The sequence below is a fragment of the Motacilla alba genome, chromosome 13 (genome assembly GCF_015832195.1).
Source record: "Motacilla alba alba isolate MOTALB_02 chromosome 13, Motacilla_alba_V1.0_pri, whole genome shotgun sequence".
Lineage (NCBI taxonomy): Eukaryota > Metazoa > Chordata > Aves > Passeriformes > Motacillidae > Motacilla > Motacilla alba.
The window spans coordinates 11,637,139-11,657,910 of NC_052028.1; the positions used below are offsets into that span (position 1 = coordinate 11,637,139).

The 20,772-nt window shown below is 52.4% G+C and overlaps 1 protein-coding gene across 1 annotated transcript in view; it reads right to left on the bottom strand.

Annotated features, from left to right (window-relative positions):
* Nucleotides 1–3,700: 3,700 nt before the first annotated feature.
* The window catches only part of PDGFRB (platelet derived growth factor receptor beta), a 32,828-nt gene continuing 15,756 nt past the window's right edge, over nt 3,701–20,772 (bottom strand). The window contains exons 5-23 of the mRNA XM_038150250.1: nt 20,073–20,200; nt 19,597–19,771; nt 18,831–19,023; nt 18,503–18,618; nt 17,844–17,970; nt 17,474–17,685; nt 16,731–16,825; nt 16,343–16,475; nt 15,844–15,948; nt 15,635–15,745; nt 15,129–15,282; nt 13,697–13,863; nt 13,338–13,456; nt 12,125–12,247; nt 10,612–10,723; nt 10,244–10,343; nt 10,028–10,133; nt 9,304–9,542; nt 3,701–8,796 (exon numbers count right to left, since the gene is read on the bottom strand). Coding sequence (XP_038006178.1) covers nt 8,646–8,796; nt 9,304–9,542; nt 10,028–10,133; nt 10,244–10,343; nt 10,612–10,723; nt 12,125–12,247; nt 13,338–13,456; nt 13,697–13,863; nt 15,129–15,282; nt 15,635–15,745; nt 15,844–15,948; nt 16,343–16,475; nt 16,731–16,825; nt 17,474–17,685; nt 17,844–17,970; nt 18,503–18,618; nt 18,831–19,023; nt 19,597–19,771; nt 20,073–20,200 — 2,666 coding nt within the window. The 3' untranslated portion in view covers nt 3,701–8,645. The remainder of the gene's footprint in view (nt 8,797–9,303; nt 9,543–10,027; nt 10,134–10,243; nt 10,344–10,611; nt 10,724–12,124; nt 12,248–13,337; nt 13,457–13,696; nt 13,864–15,128; nt 15,283–15,634; nt 15,746–15,843; nt 15,949–16,342; nt 16,476–16,730; nt 16,826–17,473; nt 17,686–17,843; nt 17,971–18,502; nt 18,619–18,830; nt 19,024–19,596; nt 19,772–20,072; nt 20,201–20,772) is intronic.

Sequence of the window (20,772 nt, forward strand, 5' to 3'; positions counted from 1 at the left end):
CTGGCAGAGGCCACTGCACCATGCTGGGATTTGGGATAATCCCGATGTTCTCTGCCTTCTGCCACTCCAATCCCCAGGGACATTTACACACTTTTGCCTTGCACGGGGACACAAAGTGTCCCCATGCTTGCAGGCAGCGGATTTCATTTTGTTTCAGCAGGACAAGTTTCACCTCAGGCCCAGTGGCTCTTGCTGGCTTTGGGATCTGAGGACCCTCGCAGGACAGGGCAGATTCCTCACAACAGCCCCACAGAGGCAATCCTGCCCAGGGCAGCTCCCAGGTGGGAAAACGCCTGTGAAGATGCCAAATTATTTTGTGTTAACCAAAAGTGTGATCCCCGGGGCAGAGGGGGGTCCTGTGGCCACACAGGATCAACCCCAAGCCCCACGCCAGCTTCACCACCTCCCTGGCAGGGAGGCTCTTGGAGTCCAGCATGCAGACCCCTTCTGGCTCCTGGCGGGCTGGGGGCACATGGGGACCCCTGCTCTCTCCTGTCCCGGTGACCTCCAGTCCTGGGGATCGGAGTGACCCTGTCACTGCCAGGCAGCTACAGGGCTCAAGCACAGACCCTTTTCCCCTGGAGCCAGTCCCACCCAGCCATCCTGCCCTGCTGGTGGGGAGGCTGCAGGGAGCTGTTCTGCAATTGACAACCTGGCAGGCACCTTGAAGTGGTAATTAAACTAATTAGCTAATTAGCAGTGTTAATAATTAATTAATCAGATACTTTGTCAACCCTCCACTGGACTGTGGGTCTTCCAAAACAGGTGTGAGGGAAGGCTTGAAGTCAACCAGTTCTCCAGGGACACCCAAGTCAGCAGGGTGAGCAGGGCCTGTCAGACACAGGGTGCCCCTCACTCTCTGCTCTGTCTCTGCATAACCTCAGGCTGCAGCAGAAGTTCGGGGCTGTTCACAGCAGCTCTGGGGTGGGAAGTGACAGCCATGCCCTGACAGTGCTGGGAAGGAAGCACAGGGGAGGAAGGTCCATGCAGGGGCTCTGCCAGCTGCCCCAGCTGCAGCCCCAACAGCAAGGAGGGGACAGGAGCCCCAGGACAAACCACAGGCAGGAAGAGAAGGGTAGTTCCAAAATATCTGCACAGAGGTGGCTGTTGAATCTGCACCTGCAGTGCCCTGAAAGCCTCCAGAGCCTGGAGGGGAATGGGCTTCTCCAAAGGGGGCACTTAAAGAGGTACCAGCAAGACAAGGTCCTGGGGCCAAGAGATGAGAGCATGGCTGACTGTGCTGAGATGACTAAGAGTCATGGGAACATGGAGGGCTCCTGGTTTTGGCCAGAAGGATGGCTGGAGAGCGTGAGGGAGTCCAGAGAGAAGGAAAGGCAGCTTTTGGCCAAAGAACGTTTCCCCTCAGCAGTTTTTCCTGGCAGCATGCAGGGAAGAAGAACATGAATTAGAGGCAGCATGGTGTCTGGGGGGCTCCTGCCCAGAGCTGGGGGTTGTCAAGCAGCTGGGCCACAGGAGATGTCTGCTTGATTATTCTTTCCTCCTTTCGAGCCAAAGGGGCTTTTTAAAGGATGTTTGTTTCCCTCCTTCTTCTTTTTAAGGCTTTTTTTTTTTTTCCAGGAACAAATGCCAGCTCAGAGAGAACTGACTCACCAATGTGAATAAGTATTAAGCCAGACAGGTTTAATAGAGAGAAGGGAAACAATCTCTCAGCCCTCCTTCTTCTATTTGAGGGGGCCCCTTGCACAGCATCTCTGCTGGCAGTGATCCCCAGGTGACAGCCTGGACTGGGCACACCTGGGGATGCTCACTGGGACAAGCTTGGGATCTCTCCCTCTTTTGTGTCCCTCTCTTCCTCCTGTGCCCCAAATCTTATGTGCAAGCAGCAGCTCAGCCACAGGAGTGCTGCTGGAACTGCAGCTCAGAGAAGCTGCAACCTTACTTGGAGCAACTTGAAGCCCAGGAATATCTGTGGAGGCCCTGCTGGTTGTGAAAGATGGGATGAGACTTGCTCAGTGCCTGCTAGACTGGCTGGGGAAGGGGGAATGGAGGCTGCTGTGAGCCCTGTTGGGAGCACTGGGAGCTCAGTTGTTTCCCAGGCTGGGAGCCCTGTGGGACCCCAGCACTGAGCACAGCTGGCCATGGTGCCATGCCTGCCTGAACTGCCCTGCAGCAGTTTGGGGACACATGTGGAACACCTGTGTCCTGTTGGTACCGAGCTGTTGGTGCCCCACAGCTCCTGGGTCTGTCACTGCAGTCTCTCTGCTTCCCTGAGCTATTCCATGGGGTGTCTGTCTCATCACTGGAGAGGAGACTTGTTTTGGGGAGGGGGGAATGCCCTGCTGGGGGCCCCATGTTGGTCTGCTCATTTCCAGCCCCAGGACACCACTCCAGCACATCCTGACATGCAAAAGGTCTGCTAGGTAGGGATCAGTGGGAGCCTGCAGGGTTCAGGGCTGAGGTCTGTCAACTCCCCCTCTCTGCTTCCCCCCAAGCCTTTGATGCAGCCTCTCTGGACAAAAGGGGATTCTTTTCCTCCCTGCTGATTCAGTTCCTGGAGAAAAATGCCCTGCCTGAGCCGTGCCAGGTGACTCAGAGCATATCTGGGGAGAATCAGCCTGAGCTGGTCAGGGAGGCTGCAAACCTCCACTCTGGAAAAATGAGCAAAGGCAGCAATCCAGGACAGGCAGGAACCCAGGAAAGGCTGGAAAGGGGAGCCTTGCTGGAACCTGGACCTGCTTGCTGCTGCACTCCATGCCTTGGGCCTCTGGGTACACAGGGAGTTTCCAGGAGCTGAGGGAAGCACAACTGCTGCCAGTGGGGGCTTCATCATGCAGCCAGAACACAGGGGCAGCACTGATATGATTTAACCAAAAGCCCCTCTTTGCAGCAACCTTGGGCTTTCCAAGCACGTGGCTCAGAGAAGGTGCAAACATCTCTGCTCTGCAGCTTGAGATGGATTCTGGAGGAGCAGATACATTTGAGCTAGAGAGAGGAGAAAACTTCGGGTGAGACTCACAGGTGCCTGTCTCTCATGTGGCTGGGGGACCTCAGTGCCTCTGGAAAGGTGACTGGGGAAAGGTGATAGGAGCAGAGAGCACGTGGATCTGAGGGAGTGGTGGTTTGGGAGCCAGGATTTTGGAGTTGCATCTTTTGAGGGTATAAGCAAATTCCTCATGCTCGAGGGAAGGGAGGAGAGCTGGGCAGGGGGAGCCCTGTGTGCTGCAGTGTGGCTCCTGCTGGTGCCCTGCCCCATTGCTGTCTCCAGCCTCCCCACTGCTCTGAGCTATTAAACTACATGGAAAAATCAGTGCTGTGGTCTCTGCCATCTCCGTCAGCCCAGCCACTGTTCAGTTTGTCATTTCCCCTGCATGCCCACCCTGATCTGAGCACAGACCCAACAGTGCTCCAAGGGGCCAAGTCCTTAGCAGGGACTGCTGGCCCAAACCCCAGCCAGTGGGGATACACATGGGAACAGCTCCTGGTATCCCTCCCTCCACCCACATGACCCACAAGCTGCACAGCCACCAGAGATGGGGCAGATCCTGCCCCTTTTCCTTACCCTGTCTCTGGGCTCAGCTGCTCCTTGCAGTGCTTCTCCCTGCCTGGCTCCCAGCTTGGCTCTCACTAAGCACCGGGGTCATGCACAGTGTATTAACGTGCTTAGCCTTCACCCACCACAGGGTTAAGCTGTACTGCCAGCCCCATCTGAGTGGGAACAACCAAAAGCAGGCAAAGAAAGGAAGAGATGGGACTTTGCAAAATGAAAAACACCTTTATTTTTAAACTCTTTCTTTAAAAACGTATTTGTAAAAGTTTACAGCATAAAAATAATATCTCATGGCTATAAATGTGACATAGTACAAATCCTACAAATACAACTGTAAACCTAGAAAAGTGTTAACTCTTTGGTACCTTAGTCTGAACTCTGTTTTGTCCTTTGCCCTCATGCTGATTTTGACAGAGAGCAGGGAGATAGGTGCTGCTGCTGTTCAGAAAGGCTGCAGAGGAACAGCGTGATGCCAGCAGAGCAGATGGGGAGAGGGCACACTCTGGGCAAGCTTTGTAGTTCTGGTGCAATCAGTCCATGAAGGAGGAAAGAAGAGGAATGATAGGACTGCAGGTCTCCCAGCACAAGCTGCCTTCCCTGTCTCCTCCCACCCCAGGCAAGATTCCTCTCTCCAAAGTGCTGCTGGAGCAGTTCTGCCTTTGCCAAAGCCAACCAGATCCACCTTGGCACTTCCCAGAGGCCTCAGGTCTCCAGGTGAAACATGGGAATCATGCTGGTAGCCCAGCAACCTGCGTGCTGGCCTATGAAAACTTATTCTCAGCAAAATCTGGCCTGCTTTGGGCAGGTCCTGCAGGTGACACGGTGCCTCCACTGTTACACTCAGCGTGCAGGCTGGGCTGGGACCTGCTGCAGCAATGACCTGTGTGGCTCAGGGAGGACCTGCAGCTGCCCTGGCTGCTCTCTGCCTGGCAGCCACCCGAGGCAAAGGATGACAAAAGGTTACTGAGGGCCACCAAAGGGCAACCCCTGTGCTCTCCAAGTGGGAGCACAACCAGGCTGCATCCAGGCTCCCTGATCATCCTGGAGCCTGAGCTAGGCACTGAGCCCAACCAGGGCTCCTCCTTGCACTCGTGGGTTGGAACAGGGTGTTTGTCTCCTTAGCACTCTGTAAAATCCCCCTCACCAGATCTGCCAGCTCTGCACAGACCTTGGGCTTCCTCACAGGCAAACCCTGAGTGCTCAGTGCCCTGTATTTGTGGTGCTGTCTCTCCCTCAGCCCAGAGCCCTGACTGGGAAGAAAGAGAAGAGCTGCTTCTCACTTCTGGCTGACTTCCCCTGGCTGCACATCTGCACTGCACTTCTGCCCCCCATCCCCGTGGGACCCTGTCACAGTCCCCTTGGCAGGTGAACAGAGACAATTTAGTTACAAGTAAAGTCCACTGTGCTCTAGATTTCACACAACACAAACAAACACTAAACGTGACACTCGCGCTTAAGGAAATAACACACTCAAACTGAGAAGGACAAAAGGATAAAAACCTGTGCACACATCAGTCTGAGGAACACCTTAATGTGGAAAGAGACACCAGAGTGCTGCATTAGTTTCTGGGATACACATATGAAATAGTGACTGGCAGTAGGATTATGCATATATTGGTTCTGATAACAATGTAACAGCTGTAGAATAAAATATAATCAACAAATAAAAAGATATTGCACTAGAGATGGGCCCAAGCCATGGCATGTGTTCCTTCATGGGGGGGCTCAGTTTGGGTCCACCTCTAAACACAAAAACACACCCAAACAAAAATACTGATTATCAAAACAGAAAACCCAGTGGGACTAGCTCCCTTCAGAGTCTCACCAGAGAAATTATGGCTACAAAACTGATGGGCCCAGAACAGCCAAACATTTCACCTGCCAGGCCATGCAGGGACTGGAAAGTTGGCAGCAGAGAGAGAGGGAGTGTGGGGCTGGATCTGTCATTCCCAGCTCTGCCAAGCCCTCTCTTGGAGGGACGCTTAGCAAAATATGTTGGCTTTGTCCTGCTGCCAGCTTGTCCCTGGCTGAGAAGGTCTGGTCACTGCAACTTGCTAAAGGTGCTGTGAAAGGTTGAGTAAGGACAGGAAAATACCACAAAGTGCAAGACCCAGCCCTTAAAATCACAGGCCAAGGGCAAGCATTTGGTCCTATTCCTCTGGAGTGCAGAATGGTACCATTTTGCAAAGTCTGGTGTACCTACTTTAAAAAGGAAAAGGGAGGTGGGAGTAGCATCCCATCAGCAGCCAGAACAGATTTTGATGCAAATAATAATTGCAGTAAATCTAGAAATAGGACAAAATGCAGTAGGCATTCAAATGTAGCTAATGCCCAGCTAATAGGACAGGATACCTGAGCTCCCCCAGCAGGGAGAGCTCCCCTTTCAGGACTGTGGAAACTATTTGATAGTGGGAAAATAGTAATTTAGTTAGCAATTAAGTCTGTACAAGACGAAGTTTAGAACAGGATTTTTGAAATAAGCAAATGACCAAAGGGAAAGTGAGAAGGTGTTAATTGATGGGGAAATCTTTGGGCTGGAGGGAGGTAGTAAAAGTAGCTCTCTCAGATTGTTCTGGTTGCTAGAAGTATCTAACATTTTTATTAGTCAGTCCAGCCCAAAAATAACAGTTTGTTAACAAAATTTGCTGATGACCCAATGTCTGGAACAGCAGGGAGTAGCTTGGTTAGAAATGCTGGAAGTGTAGAAAGACGTAGGTGCCTAGATTGGTCAGAGGATGACTCCAAGCTCTCAGTATGTTGTGGCTGGGAAAAAGCCAATATTATCCAAAGCTACACCAGGCAAGTTGGGACCAGCACAGGCCAGAACTGTTAATGCCCTGGGTGAGGTCTAGGTTTGACCCCACCTGGATTACTGGGTACTTCTGGTCACCTTTGCTAGAGAAGGATGAATTAAAAATGGAGCTGGTGCAGACAGGGGCTGTTAGGATAATCAGATGTGCCATCCTGTGGGCTCAAGTTGCAGTGACACAGATCCTACCAAGCACCTTACATTAAAAAAAAAAAAATCAAGTGATTTGACCCAAAGGATCTCATAAATTACTGCTTCTCTGCAGTGAGGATTATTTAATGAACTGTGGCCATAGGAGATGGCTCCTTCATTACAAGCAGGAGGAACAGAGGATGGAAAAATAGTTGTCATTCACAGTGTGTTTCCTATGGATGGTGGGGAATCTGACCACATAGGCTGAAAATATCCTCTGCTGGCTGCCAATAAAAGTGCTATTTCTTATGTTCACATTTTACCAAGGACATCAGCCCACAAAACACCTACTCCTCCTTTAGCTGCATAAATGGCAGAACTGGAATGGTAGAAAACTTTAAACAGAAGCTGTTCTGCTGGGGATTTCTGTCAGAAGTTCCATATTTTGAAAAAAAAAATTAAATTCTCAGTGGCTCTGAGGTGGCAGAAGCTCGGCAAGATGCTGACAGAATTTCTGATTTTGTAAACCTGCCTGTGCAGTTCCTGTAGGGTGCACAGAGAGATGTGCAGAGCAGGGCAATGAAGAGTTAATGGGAGCTGGGGACATGCAGTGAACAGAGCTCTGTGTGAAGTGAAACTCATTTCAGAGAAAAACCTGCTGTCTTCTGTGGTGTCAGAGCTGTGGTTTTGGGGGTCCAGCTTTCATCTCTGCAGAGGTGGGGTTCACAACTGATTTCCAAAGCCTGGTGTTCCTCCTGCTTTGGGTCTGCTCCTTCAAGTGCCAGCTGAGAGCACAAGAAACCCCTGACCCATCTGTGAGAAGTGGGGCAGGAGGGGAGAAGCAGGGGGAAGGTCTGGGCCCGTTTAGTTTTCAAAACACTCTCCAAGAGAGAGGAATCCTCCCCGATTCCTCTTGCCCTGCTTAGTTCCCTGTGACATTTCACAGCCCTGGCAGGCTGCAAGTGGCTCTGCCTGACCCTAGAAGGTGGCAGGGCATGAGATACAGTTCAGCTGTGACCAAGGAGCTTCCCAGCCTCTCTCCCACTCTTTCTTTGGAGCTATCCCTGGGTTGGTGTTCTGGTATCCTCATTTCTGCCCATAATCTTGCTGTGACTCAGGAGGGAACGGTGAGCCCTCCCATCCAGAGAAAGGGTGTTTGGGTGAACAGTTTATCAAAGGTGAGCCTTTGCTTCCCAAAGATAAGGCACAAGGATTTTGCAGCTGGCGTGGTTATATGATTTCCCAGCAGATGAGCTGGGTGTAGTGGCAGTAGATTAATGAATAACCATATTGCTTCCTTATACTGGCCCTGGCTAGTGGATTAATATATTTGTTCCCTTTAAATCTTCAATGGAGAATAATTAGCTTAGTGTCCACACAGACAACACGAACAACAGCGACTGCCCTCTCTGCTTCTATAACCAAGTCATTGTGAGGGCATGTGGAGCTCCTGGCATGTCCCTGGGGCTCCTGGTGCCATGCTGGGCACAAAAGGGTGTGACAGCCTCCAGAGCTGTGAACACCTGTAGTGCTTGTGATGCTCTATCCACCATGGAAGCACTGCCAAGAGAGGAACATGGTAATTCTGTACCTCCCAGACACTGGCTGGCCTCTTCAGGACTTGACTGTGCTTGGAGGAGAATCCAATGTACTCCTGACCTCCTGCAGCTGAAGGCTGGTGTTCTCCACACCCCAGCAATGGGCTCCAGGTGGATTATCTGTCCCAGTGGCATTTCAAAGAACCACGGTGTGGTTGGTGCTCTGATGGTGAGACCATCAGAGAAGTGCTGGTGCAGAGGAGACGAAGCTCTGTGCCATGGAGGAGGAAGAGGCTGGAGTATCATCCTAGCAATGCAGAAAGTGGCCTCTCGTGGAAATCCAACCACATCTTCCACTGGAAAAGGTGTTGGTCTGTGAGATGTCTCCCTCCTGCAGTGGTTTGATCACTGAGGAGGATGTGGCAGTGATCTAGAGGGTTTCTGGCACTGAGCCACCTCTTTTTAAGGGGGAAGAGGATGATGATGGGGAAAAGTCTTTAATTCCCCACCCAGCACTGGGAGACAGGAGGGAAGGAGAAATCCTGGGACAGGAGGGGATGTCCTGATGTACAAGCACAAGCATGGCTCTCTGTGACATCTGGGTCAGCCCCCTCAGCTGGCCTCTCCATAAGGAGATGCAAAGTCAGCCCAGCTCTGACTACAGGAAACTCTCCTCCACCTCTTGGTGTCCTGTGGTTGGTTCCTGGCAGCCTGGTTGTGGGTCAGATTCCTGCTCCTCATCCTGCTGGAGGCCCAGAGGGCTGTCACAGGATATTGTAGATGATGTGTTGGCCTCATTCAGCATAGAGCTGAAGGGAGACAAGAGGGAGAGAGAAATGAGTGTCTTGTCCCAGATTTCCAGATGGGAGAGGATTCCCAGAAACTGAGAAGTGTGTTGAGTTCCCAGCAGCCCCACTCTATCTGAGCAGCTTCCCCCAGTGGAACAGACCATACCAGGTGGGTCTATTCAGCCTTCAAACACAACACATGGCTGGCTGGGTTCTACAGAACGTGGTTCCCTGTGTGCTGCCCTCCCTGTGCGTGGGACTGCTTGTCCTCAGCTGCGCTGGCTGATGTACAGGGATGTGACATTGTGCCCTACCTTAGCTCATGTCCCAGCTCCCCTGGTTCATCTCCATCCTTGTGGGCTCACGCAGGTCACAGCACCTCAGATGGGGTGACACTGCCCTCCTTCTCTCCCAGTACATCCACCCCTAGTGTGTGCCTCAACAGAGCATCCCCGTTCTCTCCTGAGGTCCCTGCCTCAGATTTGGAGAGCTGGGGGAAAGGACAACACTCAGAAGCGATGTTTTTACCTGGCCCGGCTGAGGGAGGCCTCCTGAGGGAGGTCACAGCTGGCCTCAGGTTTGGGGTCGGGAAGGGGGATGATGTAGTCGTTCTCGCCCCCGCTCTGGTGCACGGCTGTGTAGAGGATGTTGCTGGGGGTAGAGCTGGCAGCAAGGCGGGCGTTGTTCAGCACAGGAACTGCGGGTCTTGTGCGCACAACCGCGGGGTGGTCACTCTTCATGAACTCCTCATCCACCTGCTGGTACCTCTGCTCTCACAGGAGGTGACCAAAGAAAGGGAGAGGTCTTGTGAGTGGGGAGAATGCACTTGTGTTGCGTTTCCTTTTCCTGCCTGCCAGGGGTTTCCTAGAGGGACTGGCATCTTCCAGCTGGGTTCAGCTGCCCTTACTCCAACAGAGATAGGCTGTGAACCTTTCCTAAGGGAGAGATCAGCGGCACAGCTTCACAGCTCCAAAATACCACATGGCTGGGGGCAGGATTTTGATCTCCTGCCAGTTCTGATTTCTGCAGTTGCTGAGTTACCAGCTGCCTGTCTGGCCATGCAGTTGTCTCAGCAACGTTCCTGGGATGCCCAAACCACCTTCACTGGCTGCTCCAACTACTGCAGCCTTGGTGACAGCAAAATCCTCTGGCCCTGCAGCACTAAACACTGGTCTCCAAAGCTTGACTGAGGGCCCCTCACCAAGGCACTGACCCTCTTCTGTCCCTCCAGCACAGGGTCCTTTGGACATACCTTCCTGTAGCAGTCCACCAGGAGGTTTCCCATAAGCACCACCAGCTGTGAGAAGGATGGCCTGATCTCAAACTTCTCCTCCCAGCACTTCTGCATGATGTTGTAGCTGCCAAGAGGGAAGGGAGAGCACTGAGTTAGCAGGTGAGGAAAACAGGGAGAAATGCTTCTGTAGCATGTAGAGCACATCCAGGGGAAACACATGTGGAGAGCACTCACATCTCATCAGAGGCATGGGTGGGTTTGGACATCCGATAGCCACGCTTGATGGCATTGTAGAACTGTTCATTCATAGGCAGCTCAGGGTATGGAGTCCCTCCTGGGGGTAAAGGGAGAGCAGGAATCAGGCTGCAGGATTGCCTGCCACCCTCCAGCCAACATGCATTTCACACCAAGTTTTCTTATTTCTTTACCTTTCTTGTTTCATTTCACTTCAAAATGCAACGTGAGCATGGGGAAGAAGGAGACAGGGAATGAAATGCTACTCCCACTGGTAAAGTAGGGACTTGAGGGTTAGAAATGCAGGAGGGATCCTGCTAACATGTTATCAGAACTACAGACACCACCATGATCTCCAGGGCACTCACCTAGAGTGAATATCTCCCAGAGAAGAATCCCAAAAGACCACACATCACTCAGGGTAGTGTAGAGGTTGTTGAAGATGCTCTCTGGAGCCATCCACTTAAGGGGCAAGAAGGTCTAAGAGAGAATCAAAAATGAAACAAGAAGAGAGTCAGCTGTATCCACAGCAGTTGTTTCAACAGACAGGAGCCTGACACCCAAATTACAAGCAAAGAAGACCCTTCAGATCTGCCCGTGAGTCCAACACATCTGTTGACATCTGCTGTCTGTCAGTTCTGGGAGGGACCAGTCGCCTCTTTCTTTGTGCAGAACAGACCCAGCAGGCAGGAGGACAGAATGGATGTGCTGTGTCCATTTCCCTCACAGCCTGCCATGATGAATGCACACATGTCACAGCGTGTGTTCTCTGTTCCCTTGCTCTTTATGAAGCCACTGACTTGCACAATCTGACCAAAGACTCCTGACTTTGGAAACCTGAAACCAGGCTGGAGGAGGCTAAGGGATGACCAGAAGGATACATCCAGCCAAAGGATACATCCAGCTTATTTTCTGTTCTTACTCATGCAGAGAAACAAAAAAGAAAGCCTCACTTGGCCAGCTTGTAGGCAGCACTGGCTGCTGCTCCTGGGATTTGCTTGCACAATGAATACCAAAATAATCTCCAGGAAGGATTGCAAAGGGGCTCAGTTTCATTTCCCATTTTGGACAGGAAACCAGCTATGTCAAGGCTGGACTGAAAACCCCAACCCCTCTGGGAGAGGGTCCCCCTGACCAAGCTCTGAGTACCTGTTTGACAGCACATGGGAGAAAGCATGAGAGAACTTTGCAGAACTTTGCAGATTAGATAAAGACTGGGGTTTAAGGCACCTGTCTCCACTCTCAGCCTCAGTTTCTCTGGGAATTACATGGCCTGTTTTGCTTGGGATTGGAGATTCACAAATGCCTCAGGGCTGGAGTGGATAGATTGTTGTTGAAATCACAAGGAAATGCTTTCTGGCAAAGCTCAATTACAGCCTTATCCTCTCCTGCACTGAAAGATTGGAGACATCTCTCTGGAAAGTAGCTGCTTGCAAGAAGATACTTCTTCTTAACTTGTGGTCTAGTGGTTAGAGCAGAATCCTGTGAATCTCTTCCCAGAGTGGTCAGTGAGTCACTACAGCCCTACCAAGCTGCCTAACCTTGCCCTCCTGCTGCCTGAAGCTCAGGACCACACTCTGTGCTGGCAGGATGCAGCACTGCTGCTGTGATCAGGACAGTGTACAGGGGACAATCCTGAGTTTTGCTACTTCAGGTTCTTCTATAAAGAGCCAGGAGATGTGGGCAAGCAATTCTGCTACTTGACAGTGTGCAGAGCAAACAAAGTGAAGGATGGTTGGCTGTTGACATCATGTCCTGAGAGTCCTGCCCTGTCACCACCTCTGGGCACACTGGTGGACAGGTGGCTCACAGGGGGGGTATGTAGGGGTGCCAGGCCCAGCACCCAGGGAATAAGGAGCTTACAAGGCTCCTGGTACTCACACTGCCTTTGGAGATATAGTTAGAATCCCTCATGATGTCCCTTGCCAGGCCAAAGTCACAGATCTTCACCAGCTTCCCCTCACAGATGAGGACATTCCTGGCAGCCAGGTCCCGGTGCACACACTGCAGGGGGGAGACAGAGCACTGACACTGTGAGGAGCCTTCACACAGCCTGAGAACACAGCCCAGCTCCAGCACCAGCCCACTCCTGGGCTGCAGGGACAGGAGTCACCTCACGTCATTTCAGGTGTCTCCTTCACCTCTAGGGACAATCATGGCTCTGCCACTAGCAGAGCTACCACATTTCTGCTGTTTGCCTGGACTGCTTCCTCTGTGACAGCATGAGCCATGCAGATCCAGCAGGGGGAACCTGACCAACGCAGCGGAGAGGGGATTGCCAGGGCTGGACCCAGCGAGGGGACTTGGTGGGCTGGGAGGAGGGGGTGTCTCCATCTCTGTTTGGACAACCCAACCCAGCAGCCCGACGACATCAGAGTTACATCAGCCTGGCTTGTGCCTCCTAGTTTGCCAGCATGTTGGATGTTTTCTGTATGAGCAGCCCTGACATTTGCTGCGGGAGCACTGAGCATGCACTTTTAGGGATCAGACTGTCTGTCTGGGGGCACAGAGCCAGGAATTTCTCTCTGCATTGATGCCATTGACGCCTTCTGTTAGCTCTGCCCTGTGTGATGCTTCACACAATCCAGCTATATTACTGCCTGCCCTGGGCTAAGCCAGACCTTAAGAAACCCCAGAGCCTAGTCCTCCACGGTGGCTTAATTTCCAATAAACAAGCACTTCTGATGAGTCCTGGGGTGCTCAGAGCATGCAGTGCAATGAGGGTGTCTAGGAAGAGTAGTTGCTTGCTGCAGAGTGCCTTGTGCTTTAGCTCCTTGTAGGCTGTTTGGTCATCCCAGTAAACAGGGGTGATATAATGCCACAGCTGTGCTGAACACGGCTCAGGAGGAGCACAGAGTCAGGGAATTTGAAGCTCAGTGTGAGCCAGGGTTAGCTGTCACATGCAAATATAGTCATGCTGATCTCCAGGACTGTGTTTCCAAAGGGAAGTGGTCAGCAGCTCTTCAATTGCACAGCCACTTATCCCACAAGAAGTTTGGCACGGACAGAGGGACAGTGGGAGGAAGCTGACCACAGGACATGGCAGAAAACACACTGCTGGCCACCACCACTACAGAGCAGCCAGTATACGTACATTTTTGGAAGCCAGGAACTCCATCCCATTGGCCACCTGGAAGCTGAAGCCCACCAAGTCCATGTAGCTGAGGAGTGGAGACTCATTTATCAGTGTCACCCGGTCTGTCCTTTCAGGAGCTGGAGGGCAAGCAGAGATGGATGTTGGTGCTACCCAGCACACTGGTGAGCCTCCCAGTAGTGGAAGGACACACTGGGGAATGCTCTGCCTCCAGAAACAACGGGACACAGCTGGGAGCTCCCATTGTGAGGACATCCAGCACTGCTTCTAGACAAGTCCCAAAAGTGACCTTTGCAAGCAAAGGCATCCAGCACCCAAAGCACAAGCACCTCTCCCTCCTGCTGTGGCCACACTGTTACCTGAGGGGGAGTAGCTGTCCAGCTCATAGGGGGTGCCATAGTTAGAGGACTCGATGTCAGCATACTTGACTTCACCCTTCATGTCAGACATGGGCACATAGTCCAGGGAGTCATCCTTGCTCATGTCCATGTAGCCCCCGTCACTCTCGACAGACATGGAGAGGTGGCTGTGGGGGGAAGCGAAGAGGCTGCTCAGATCCAGAGGAGAGGAGGACACATGAGGGCTGGGGGCAATGATTTGTGAGTCTGAAATTCCCAGACACTCAGCCCCAGCACTGAAATGTGCCACACGGCTGGCAAAGAAGCCCTGCATCATGGATGAAGTGGTGTGCAAATGGCATAGTGCTTAGGAGGATCTCAGCTGCCTTCAGGCAGAAAGGGCAGGGGGGAGCTGTAACACTGCTCTATTTTTCTATTGTTTTGGCATGTTGGAAGGAAATGCTGCTTTCTAACTTCCCAGGGGAACATTTCTCTGCACTGCTGTGCCTGCATCCCTTACAGCTGGCAGCCAGATAAAGGGCCATTTCCCTTTCCTTGTGACACCTCTTGTGCAATTGCCCTCCTTGTAGCACTTCTCCCTTAGGCTCGGTAGCAACTCAACCTGCCCTGGAAATGCAGAGCTGAGATCTCCAGTGGTTAAGACATGCTGGAAAACCCTGTGTCTCTGTACGCAGTGCATGGCTATGGTTATGCAAATAAAGTTAATGATGCCAGGAAATATTCCCAGCTGGCATGGAGCAGCTGGCATGTGTGCTAGCAAACTCAGGCTCCAGTTTGCTAACTCCTCGCTGTCAGGAGCTGCTTGGAGGTCACTGGTTGGCACATGGGCGGTCTAACAAGGTAACAGAGGAGCAGCTTGGTATGGAAGGTTCTTGGTATGGAATAACTTAGGTTGGAAAAGACCTCCAAGATCATAGAGTCCAACCTGTGATCCATCCCCACCTTGTCACCCACCCCAAAGCACTGAGTGCCACGTCCAAGTGTTCCCTGGACACCTCCAGGGATGGGGACATTCCAGTGCCTCAAGTTTGGACTAAGTCTTCAGTCACTCTCAGTCTGAACTAAAAAAACTTAAAAATCAAGTGGGTCCTTGACTTTCAGTGTTAAACTCACCCTCCACTTAAGGACAATGATGGGTTGTGACTGAGAAAAGAAAAAAGCTCTTTTCCCTCACCAGCCCTTCACTGTGCTTTTCCTGGGAAGGATGCAGCCCCACCTAAGTGCCAAGATGGATTTCCTTCATGGCTGCTCACAGGCCTGTTAGGGTCACACGATAAATCTGGAAGATGAGCTGTGTCCCAGTGCTGGGCCAGCGTTTATTTCACTGCTCTGGAGAAATGCAGGATCCTTCCTGAGAGTACCAGCCTCCCTCCCTGACGGGGCTGGGACGGGGCAGGCACCAGGGAGGAGGAGAGAGCTGCTTTCGTGGTACCTGTGCAGATGGTCCTCCTTGGGGGCGTTCCCGTAGAGCTCTGCCTCCCACCGTGCCTTGTCCCCGCAGGACTGCAGGAAGGTGTGCTTGTTGCGGTGCAGGTAATCCACCAGGTCCCCGTAGCGGCAGTACTCGGTGATGATGTAGATGGGCCCTGGTGGGACACAACACCTGCAGCAGCCCTGCCTTGGCCACCGTGGATTTCACTGCACAAGGATATTACCGGACTACAGGATGTCAAGGCAGGGCCTAAGGGAAAAGCCAACTTTCTGGTTCTGAGCATTTTTTGGAATTTGAAATTTGTGTTTGTGGAGGGAGCTGGGGGTTAACTGGGCCTTCCCAGTTTCAATCAGGTTGGAAGAAAGGTGTTCAGAGTCCCACACAGTGTTCTTAGGAGAAGGTTGAATCATTTGGAACCACAAAATAGGAACTACTCTATCTAAGGACAGTTGTCCTCCTAAGCACAGCCCAGGGAAGCAGAGAGAGGGTGCTCAGGGCTCATCTACCTCCTTTGGTGCAGGCCCCCAGCAAGTTGACGATGTTGAGGTGAGGTCCCAGGTGGCTCATGATTTTCAGCTCGGACATGAGGGCTTGCTTCTCACTGCTGCGGGCTGTGGCTGTTGGGGAGAGCCAGTGTGAGCAGCTGGGCACAGAGGGGAGAGTGTGGCACTGATTGGTCTTGTAGCTTTAGGGTGGGGAAAGGGGGAGAACTCACACTTGAGCATTTTGACTGCCACTTTCATGGTGGACCGTGAATGGCTCAGGCCATGGGCTGTTGCCTCCACCACACGACCAAAGGCACCAGAGCCGAGAGTGCGTCCTGCAAGGAAACAGCCAGGAGGGAAAGTTGGCAATGTCCTAGAGGAGAGGTGAGGAGAGGAGCCTGGAAAATACAGTTGCTTGTCTGAAACCACACCAGCATTGCTGCAGTCATTTTGGTTGGCATGGACAAGGCCATGAGCTATGGTGTTTGGGATTGGGGCTGGTTTCCAGAACTGGAAACCAGCTACAAGGTGGAATAGCCAGGAATAATATAAAGCTTAATGCCAAAGGGGGCAGCTGGCCTCCCACCATGGTCCTAGATGATCCCCCTGTTCCAGGACCACATTGTATCTCCAAGGGTCTCTTGGATTCTGGGTTGGTCTGTTTTGGATTATCACGCCCAGACAGCCAGGACCTCAGGAATCCATCGGTGGGACCTGCAGAGGCTTTACCTAACACCAGCTTGTCCCTGGGCACCTCCCAGGTGGAGTCATAAGGGAGCTGCATGGGATCCACATAGATGTACTCGTGCCCATCAGAGCTGACTGACTCAATCACCTTCCAGCGGATTTCATAACGAGGCTTCTGGAAAAGAGAGCAGAGGGAAAAGAGATATCTGAGAGGCTGGGAGTCAGAGAGGGCGTGGGAGATGTCTGGACTTTGTCAGGGAGCCTTTGATCCCTACAGCCATTGTCTCATTCCCCATCCACCCCAGAAATGCCAGGGGCACGCAGGAGCTGATGGAGGCCCAAAGATCCTGGTGCAGCTGGGACATCATCAGACCCAGCCACCCTGACCCTGGGGTACTACTGTCAGCCTGGGAACACTCTCCTCTTTTACCTTCTGCCACAGCACGATCAGGATGATCAGGGAGATCACAGTGAGGACCAGCAAGGCCAGGATGACAGAAATGATGACCACCTTGAATGGCAAGGCTACAAAGATAACAGGGACAGCAGTCAGACTCCTCCACCCCTGCATGGCCTGAGCCACTTCCCCTGAGCCAGGGAAAGGAGGTGAGAGCAGTGCAGAGAGGTCCCCACACACTCCTCCCCCAGACATTGACCCTGAGCTGTTCTCTGGGTAGGGACAGTCTCCTCCTGGGCACACTTTCCCAGCACTTGCAGCCCCCCAGGGATGGTGGGGTGATGGGTTGTTACTGGCTTCTGCCTCAGGAGAAGTTTTGCCATGGGAGTTTTGCCAAGATCTAGAGGGGCTGTTTTGCTTGGGGGAGAGCTGTCAGCCCTGGGCCTGGCTGAGACCATCCTTCCTCATGTTTGGGATGTTCAGCACATGGATGTTCAAGTCCGTGGCACCATCTAGTGACCTGTGGGCTAACAACAAGACACTGGGGACCTGCTCAGGCACTCTTGTCTTGCCTCCCAGGAGAGATGACCCTGCCAGTAGTGGGAAGAGCATAACCATGCCCATTGGACATAAGGGCTCCACACTCCAGCTGGAACAATCTTTTCTGTTCAACCCAAAAGGAAGCTTCATTTGGGGCAGAAGCACTCAGGTTTCCAGGCTGGGGACAGAAAGGTCTATCTCCCCACTACTGGCTCAAAACTTGTCTCAGCCCTCACCGTGTGGGACCAGAGTGATGTCCTGGGAGTTGGTGCCCAGGAAGTTGTGCACGGTGCACCTGAGGAGCAGGGGCTCGTGCACCCTGTGCAGCTGCAGGGTGCTGTTGACGCGGTAGAGCTGCCGCTCCGCGTGGTACGAGGCGTTGGTCTGCACGCCGATCTCGGCCGACTCGTTCCCCAGCAGCCGCGTGGGCTGTCCCTTGGTGCTGCACCTGCTCCAGAGAGGATAAAGGCACCTGAGAGGCAGCACGGACCACACGCCACCACGGGATGCCCAGGTGAGTGTGCCAGCAGAATGCAATTAAATACTAGCCTGCTATTCTAATAAACAAAAGTCCAGCTGATCTCATGGCTCCATCCCTCCACTCACCATTTGATGTCGCTGCAAGTAGACCAGCTGATCTCTGGCTGGGGCATGCCTTCAGCAGAGCATGTTACAGTCTGCTCCCCACTGCTGGCACTGCTGTTCTCCTTGAGGTCCACCACTTTAGCTGGCACTAAAACCAAAAGACAGTGATGGGAATTAATCTTCCTTTCTGACTGCAGGATGGAAGGGGAACATGATTCCTCTGGGGAATGTGAATCTACTGCATCCCTGCCATAACCTAGGGATGAGGTGGGACTCATCATGCCCGTTGTGTTTTATTTTTGAAAGGGAACAGCAAAAAGAGTAAGGTTTGAGGGGGTTATGGAGGAGATCTGCCCCCACATAGCCTGACTGGAGAGCAAGGTGAGCATGGGGGAAAGCCCAGGACATCACAGCTCTTCAATCATCTCTACATCCACTACCTTGGGCCAAGCTGATGGTGGCTGTGCTGCCTCCCTGTCCCGCTTGCTCTGAGGCCAAGTGTGAGATATTTCACCCAAGTGTTTTTGTTGCTTCAATGCTCTTTCTTTAAGCAACACCACTCTGGAGCTGCAGCCACAGGGGTAAGGGCTTTGTTCTGAGTGTTCTGCAGCAAAGGATGGTGCCGCCCCTCGAGGCTGCTCCTGCTCTCCTCAGCCATGTGTGAGCACACCCATCCTCACCATTTATCTGCAGATGGAAGGAGATCTCCTGCTCATCATCCTCATTGGAAACCCGAATGGTGTAAAATCCTCCTTCTTCCTGCTTCACCCGCACCAGCACCAGAGCTGTCTGGTACCTGGGGAGACACAGTCCCAGAGTGATGGCTCTGGGAAGGTACCCGGGGACTGGTAATGCTTGGGGGCAACCAGGTCCCCACCCACCTGAGGAGTGCTCCAAATCCACTCACAGAAAGCTCTTCAATCACCAACTGTGCCCAACCAGCAGTTTGGAGATTCCTTTGTGAATCACCCCCTCTCTGCACCCTGGTGAGGAATCATGGGCCCGTACCTGGTTTCTGACAGATTCCTGCTGGCGATGGTGAACTCGCTGCTGCTCTCCATGGTCAATGTCTTGTTGTTCTTCAGCCACACAATGCTGGGTTGGGGATACGCCTCCACTTCCACCTGGATAGTGTGGCTCTTGTGGACCTCAGCATACACCGTGCTGGGCAGGTGGGTGTGGAAGTGCACAAAGCCACGCTCTGAGGCAAGAGGAAGAGGGTGGTCAGAGAGGGGAACAACCTCCTTTGGATAAACATGGATCTGGAACAAAACTCTCTGAACACCCAGAAGTGGTGGGGCAACTCCAGATCCATCCCTCAAGACCTCAGGCTTGTGTCTGAGGGGTGTGTGAATGCAGAGCCACACTGGAGCAGAGGAGCTCACAGGACAGAAGCATGTGGCTGTTATCTTGTGGAGATAATGGAGATGGGGCAGTTTCCCTCAAACTACAGGAAAGAAGGTCAGATGCAGATGGAAGACAACATGTCTTCAGATCACCTTGGCACTGTGCAGTGCAGAGGAGCTCTTACCAATACCCTCAAGAGTCTTAAAGGGTGACAAAAGCCATAAAGGGAAATTTGGAATGATTTGAAGCCAAGAAGTGGGCAGGGGTAACTTGGGGTGAGGTTTGGCTTGCCGTCATATTTACTTAGAGCAGAAGTGAGGAGGGGAGAAAGCTGGAGGCTGTGAGAGAGGAGAGGGGGTCACTCTGGGACATCCTGCCTGGACGCCCACACGGTTTGCTGGCTCTGGGCGTGTGGGCAGCGACGCACCGATCACTTGGACAGTGATGTCCTTGCGGTCCGTCTTCTCATGGTAGCCCTCGGAGACATTGCACACATAGGTCCCACTGTCCTCCAGCTCTGCATTCTGGATGATGAGGATGGAGCGGATCTCATGAGTGGATCCAGGCAGGAAGTCAGTCACTGGCTCCACAGCCTTTCCTGCCTGCAAAATGGGGACAGGAGACGTGGTATGAGGAGCTAAAACCATGTTCTGTCATTGGGCTCACAGGGAGGGGGGAGAAAGTGGTAGAGGACCCCAGTCTGGCTGCCACAGGACAGGGAACACACGCCAATCAGAGACCCCTGAGACAGACAGTTTAATCCAAGCATATCCCCATCAAACCTCCCTCTGTGGCAGCAGCATCCCACAACTTCTGCCATGGGATCTCGATGAGTGATTGCCATGGCACATCTGGGTGAAGGCTGGAGCTGCTGCCCAGAGCCTGTGGCTGTGGAGCACTCACTTGCTTGCGGGGATAATCCCAGTTGAAGTTGACCAGCTCGTTGCCGCTCACGGTGCACATGACGGTGACGTTTTCTCCCTGGCGCACCATGGTCTGCACCGCGCTAATGGAGACATTCACAGATGACACTGTGGGAGAGGTGCAAGAGAGGAATGAATTAGGAAGGGTAAGTGCACAGTAAAAGCAGGACCCCTGACAAAATAAGTGATTGGCATCTGACTCCATGGCTTTGGAATGCTGAACACTCACTTTATTAAAACTATATTATATGACATTATACTATCTTATAACTATACTACATCATACCTACTTCTAACTTCTAACCACTACTGAAAACTCGTGACTGTCAGCCAACAGTCCCGCCACCCACACGTGGATCCAATTGTTCAATGAATCAAAACACCATCCCAGAATCCAATCAAGCGACCACCTTGGGTAAACAATCTTCCAACACATTCCACATGTTCAAAAATACAGGGGCAGCAAATGAGATAAGAATTGTTTTGATCATTCTTTTCTCTGCTTCTCTCCATTCAGAGGGCATGGGAATACCACATAAGTGGGCATCCAGTCCATTTACCCTGGGTGGACTGGTTCACTGGAAACTGTCTTCACTGAGGGATGGAGCTGACTTGTAGGCAAAACCCATCCTCTAATGGAGACAGAACTAAATACAGCTCCAAACTGATCATCAGTGAGG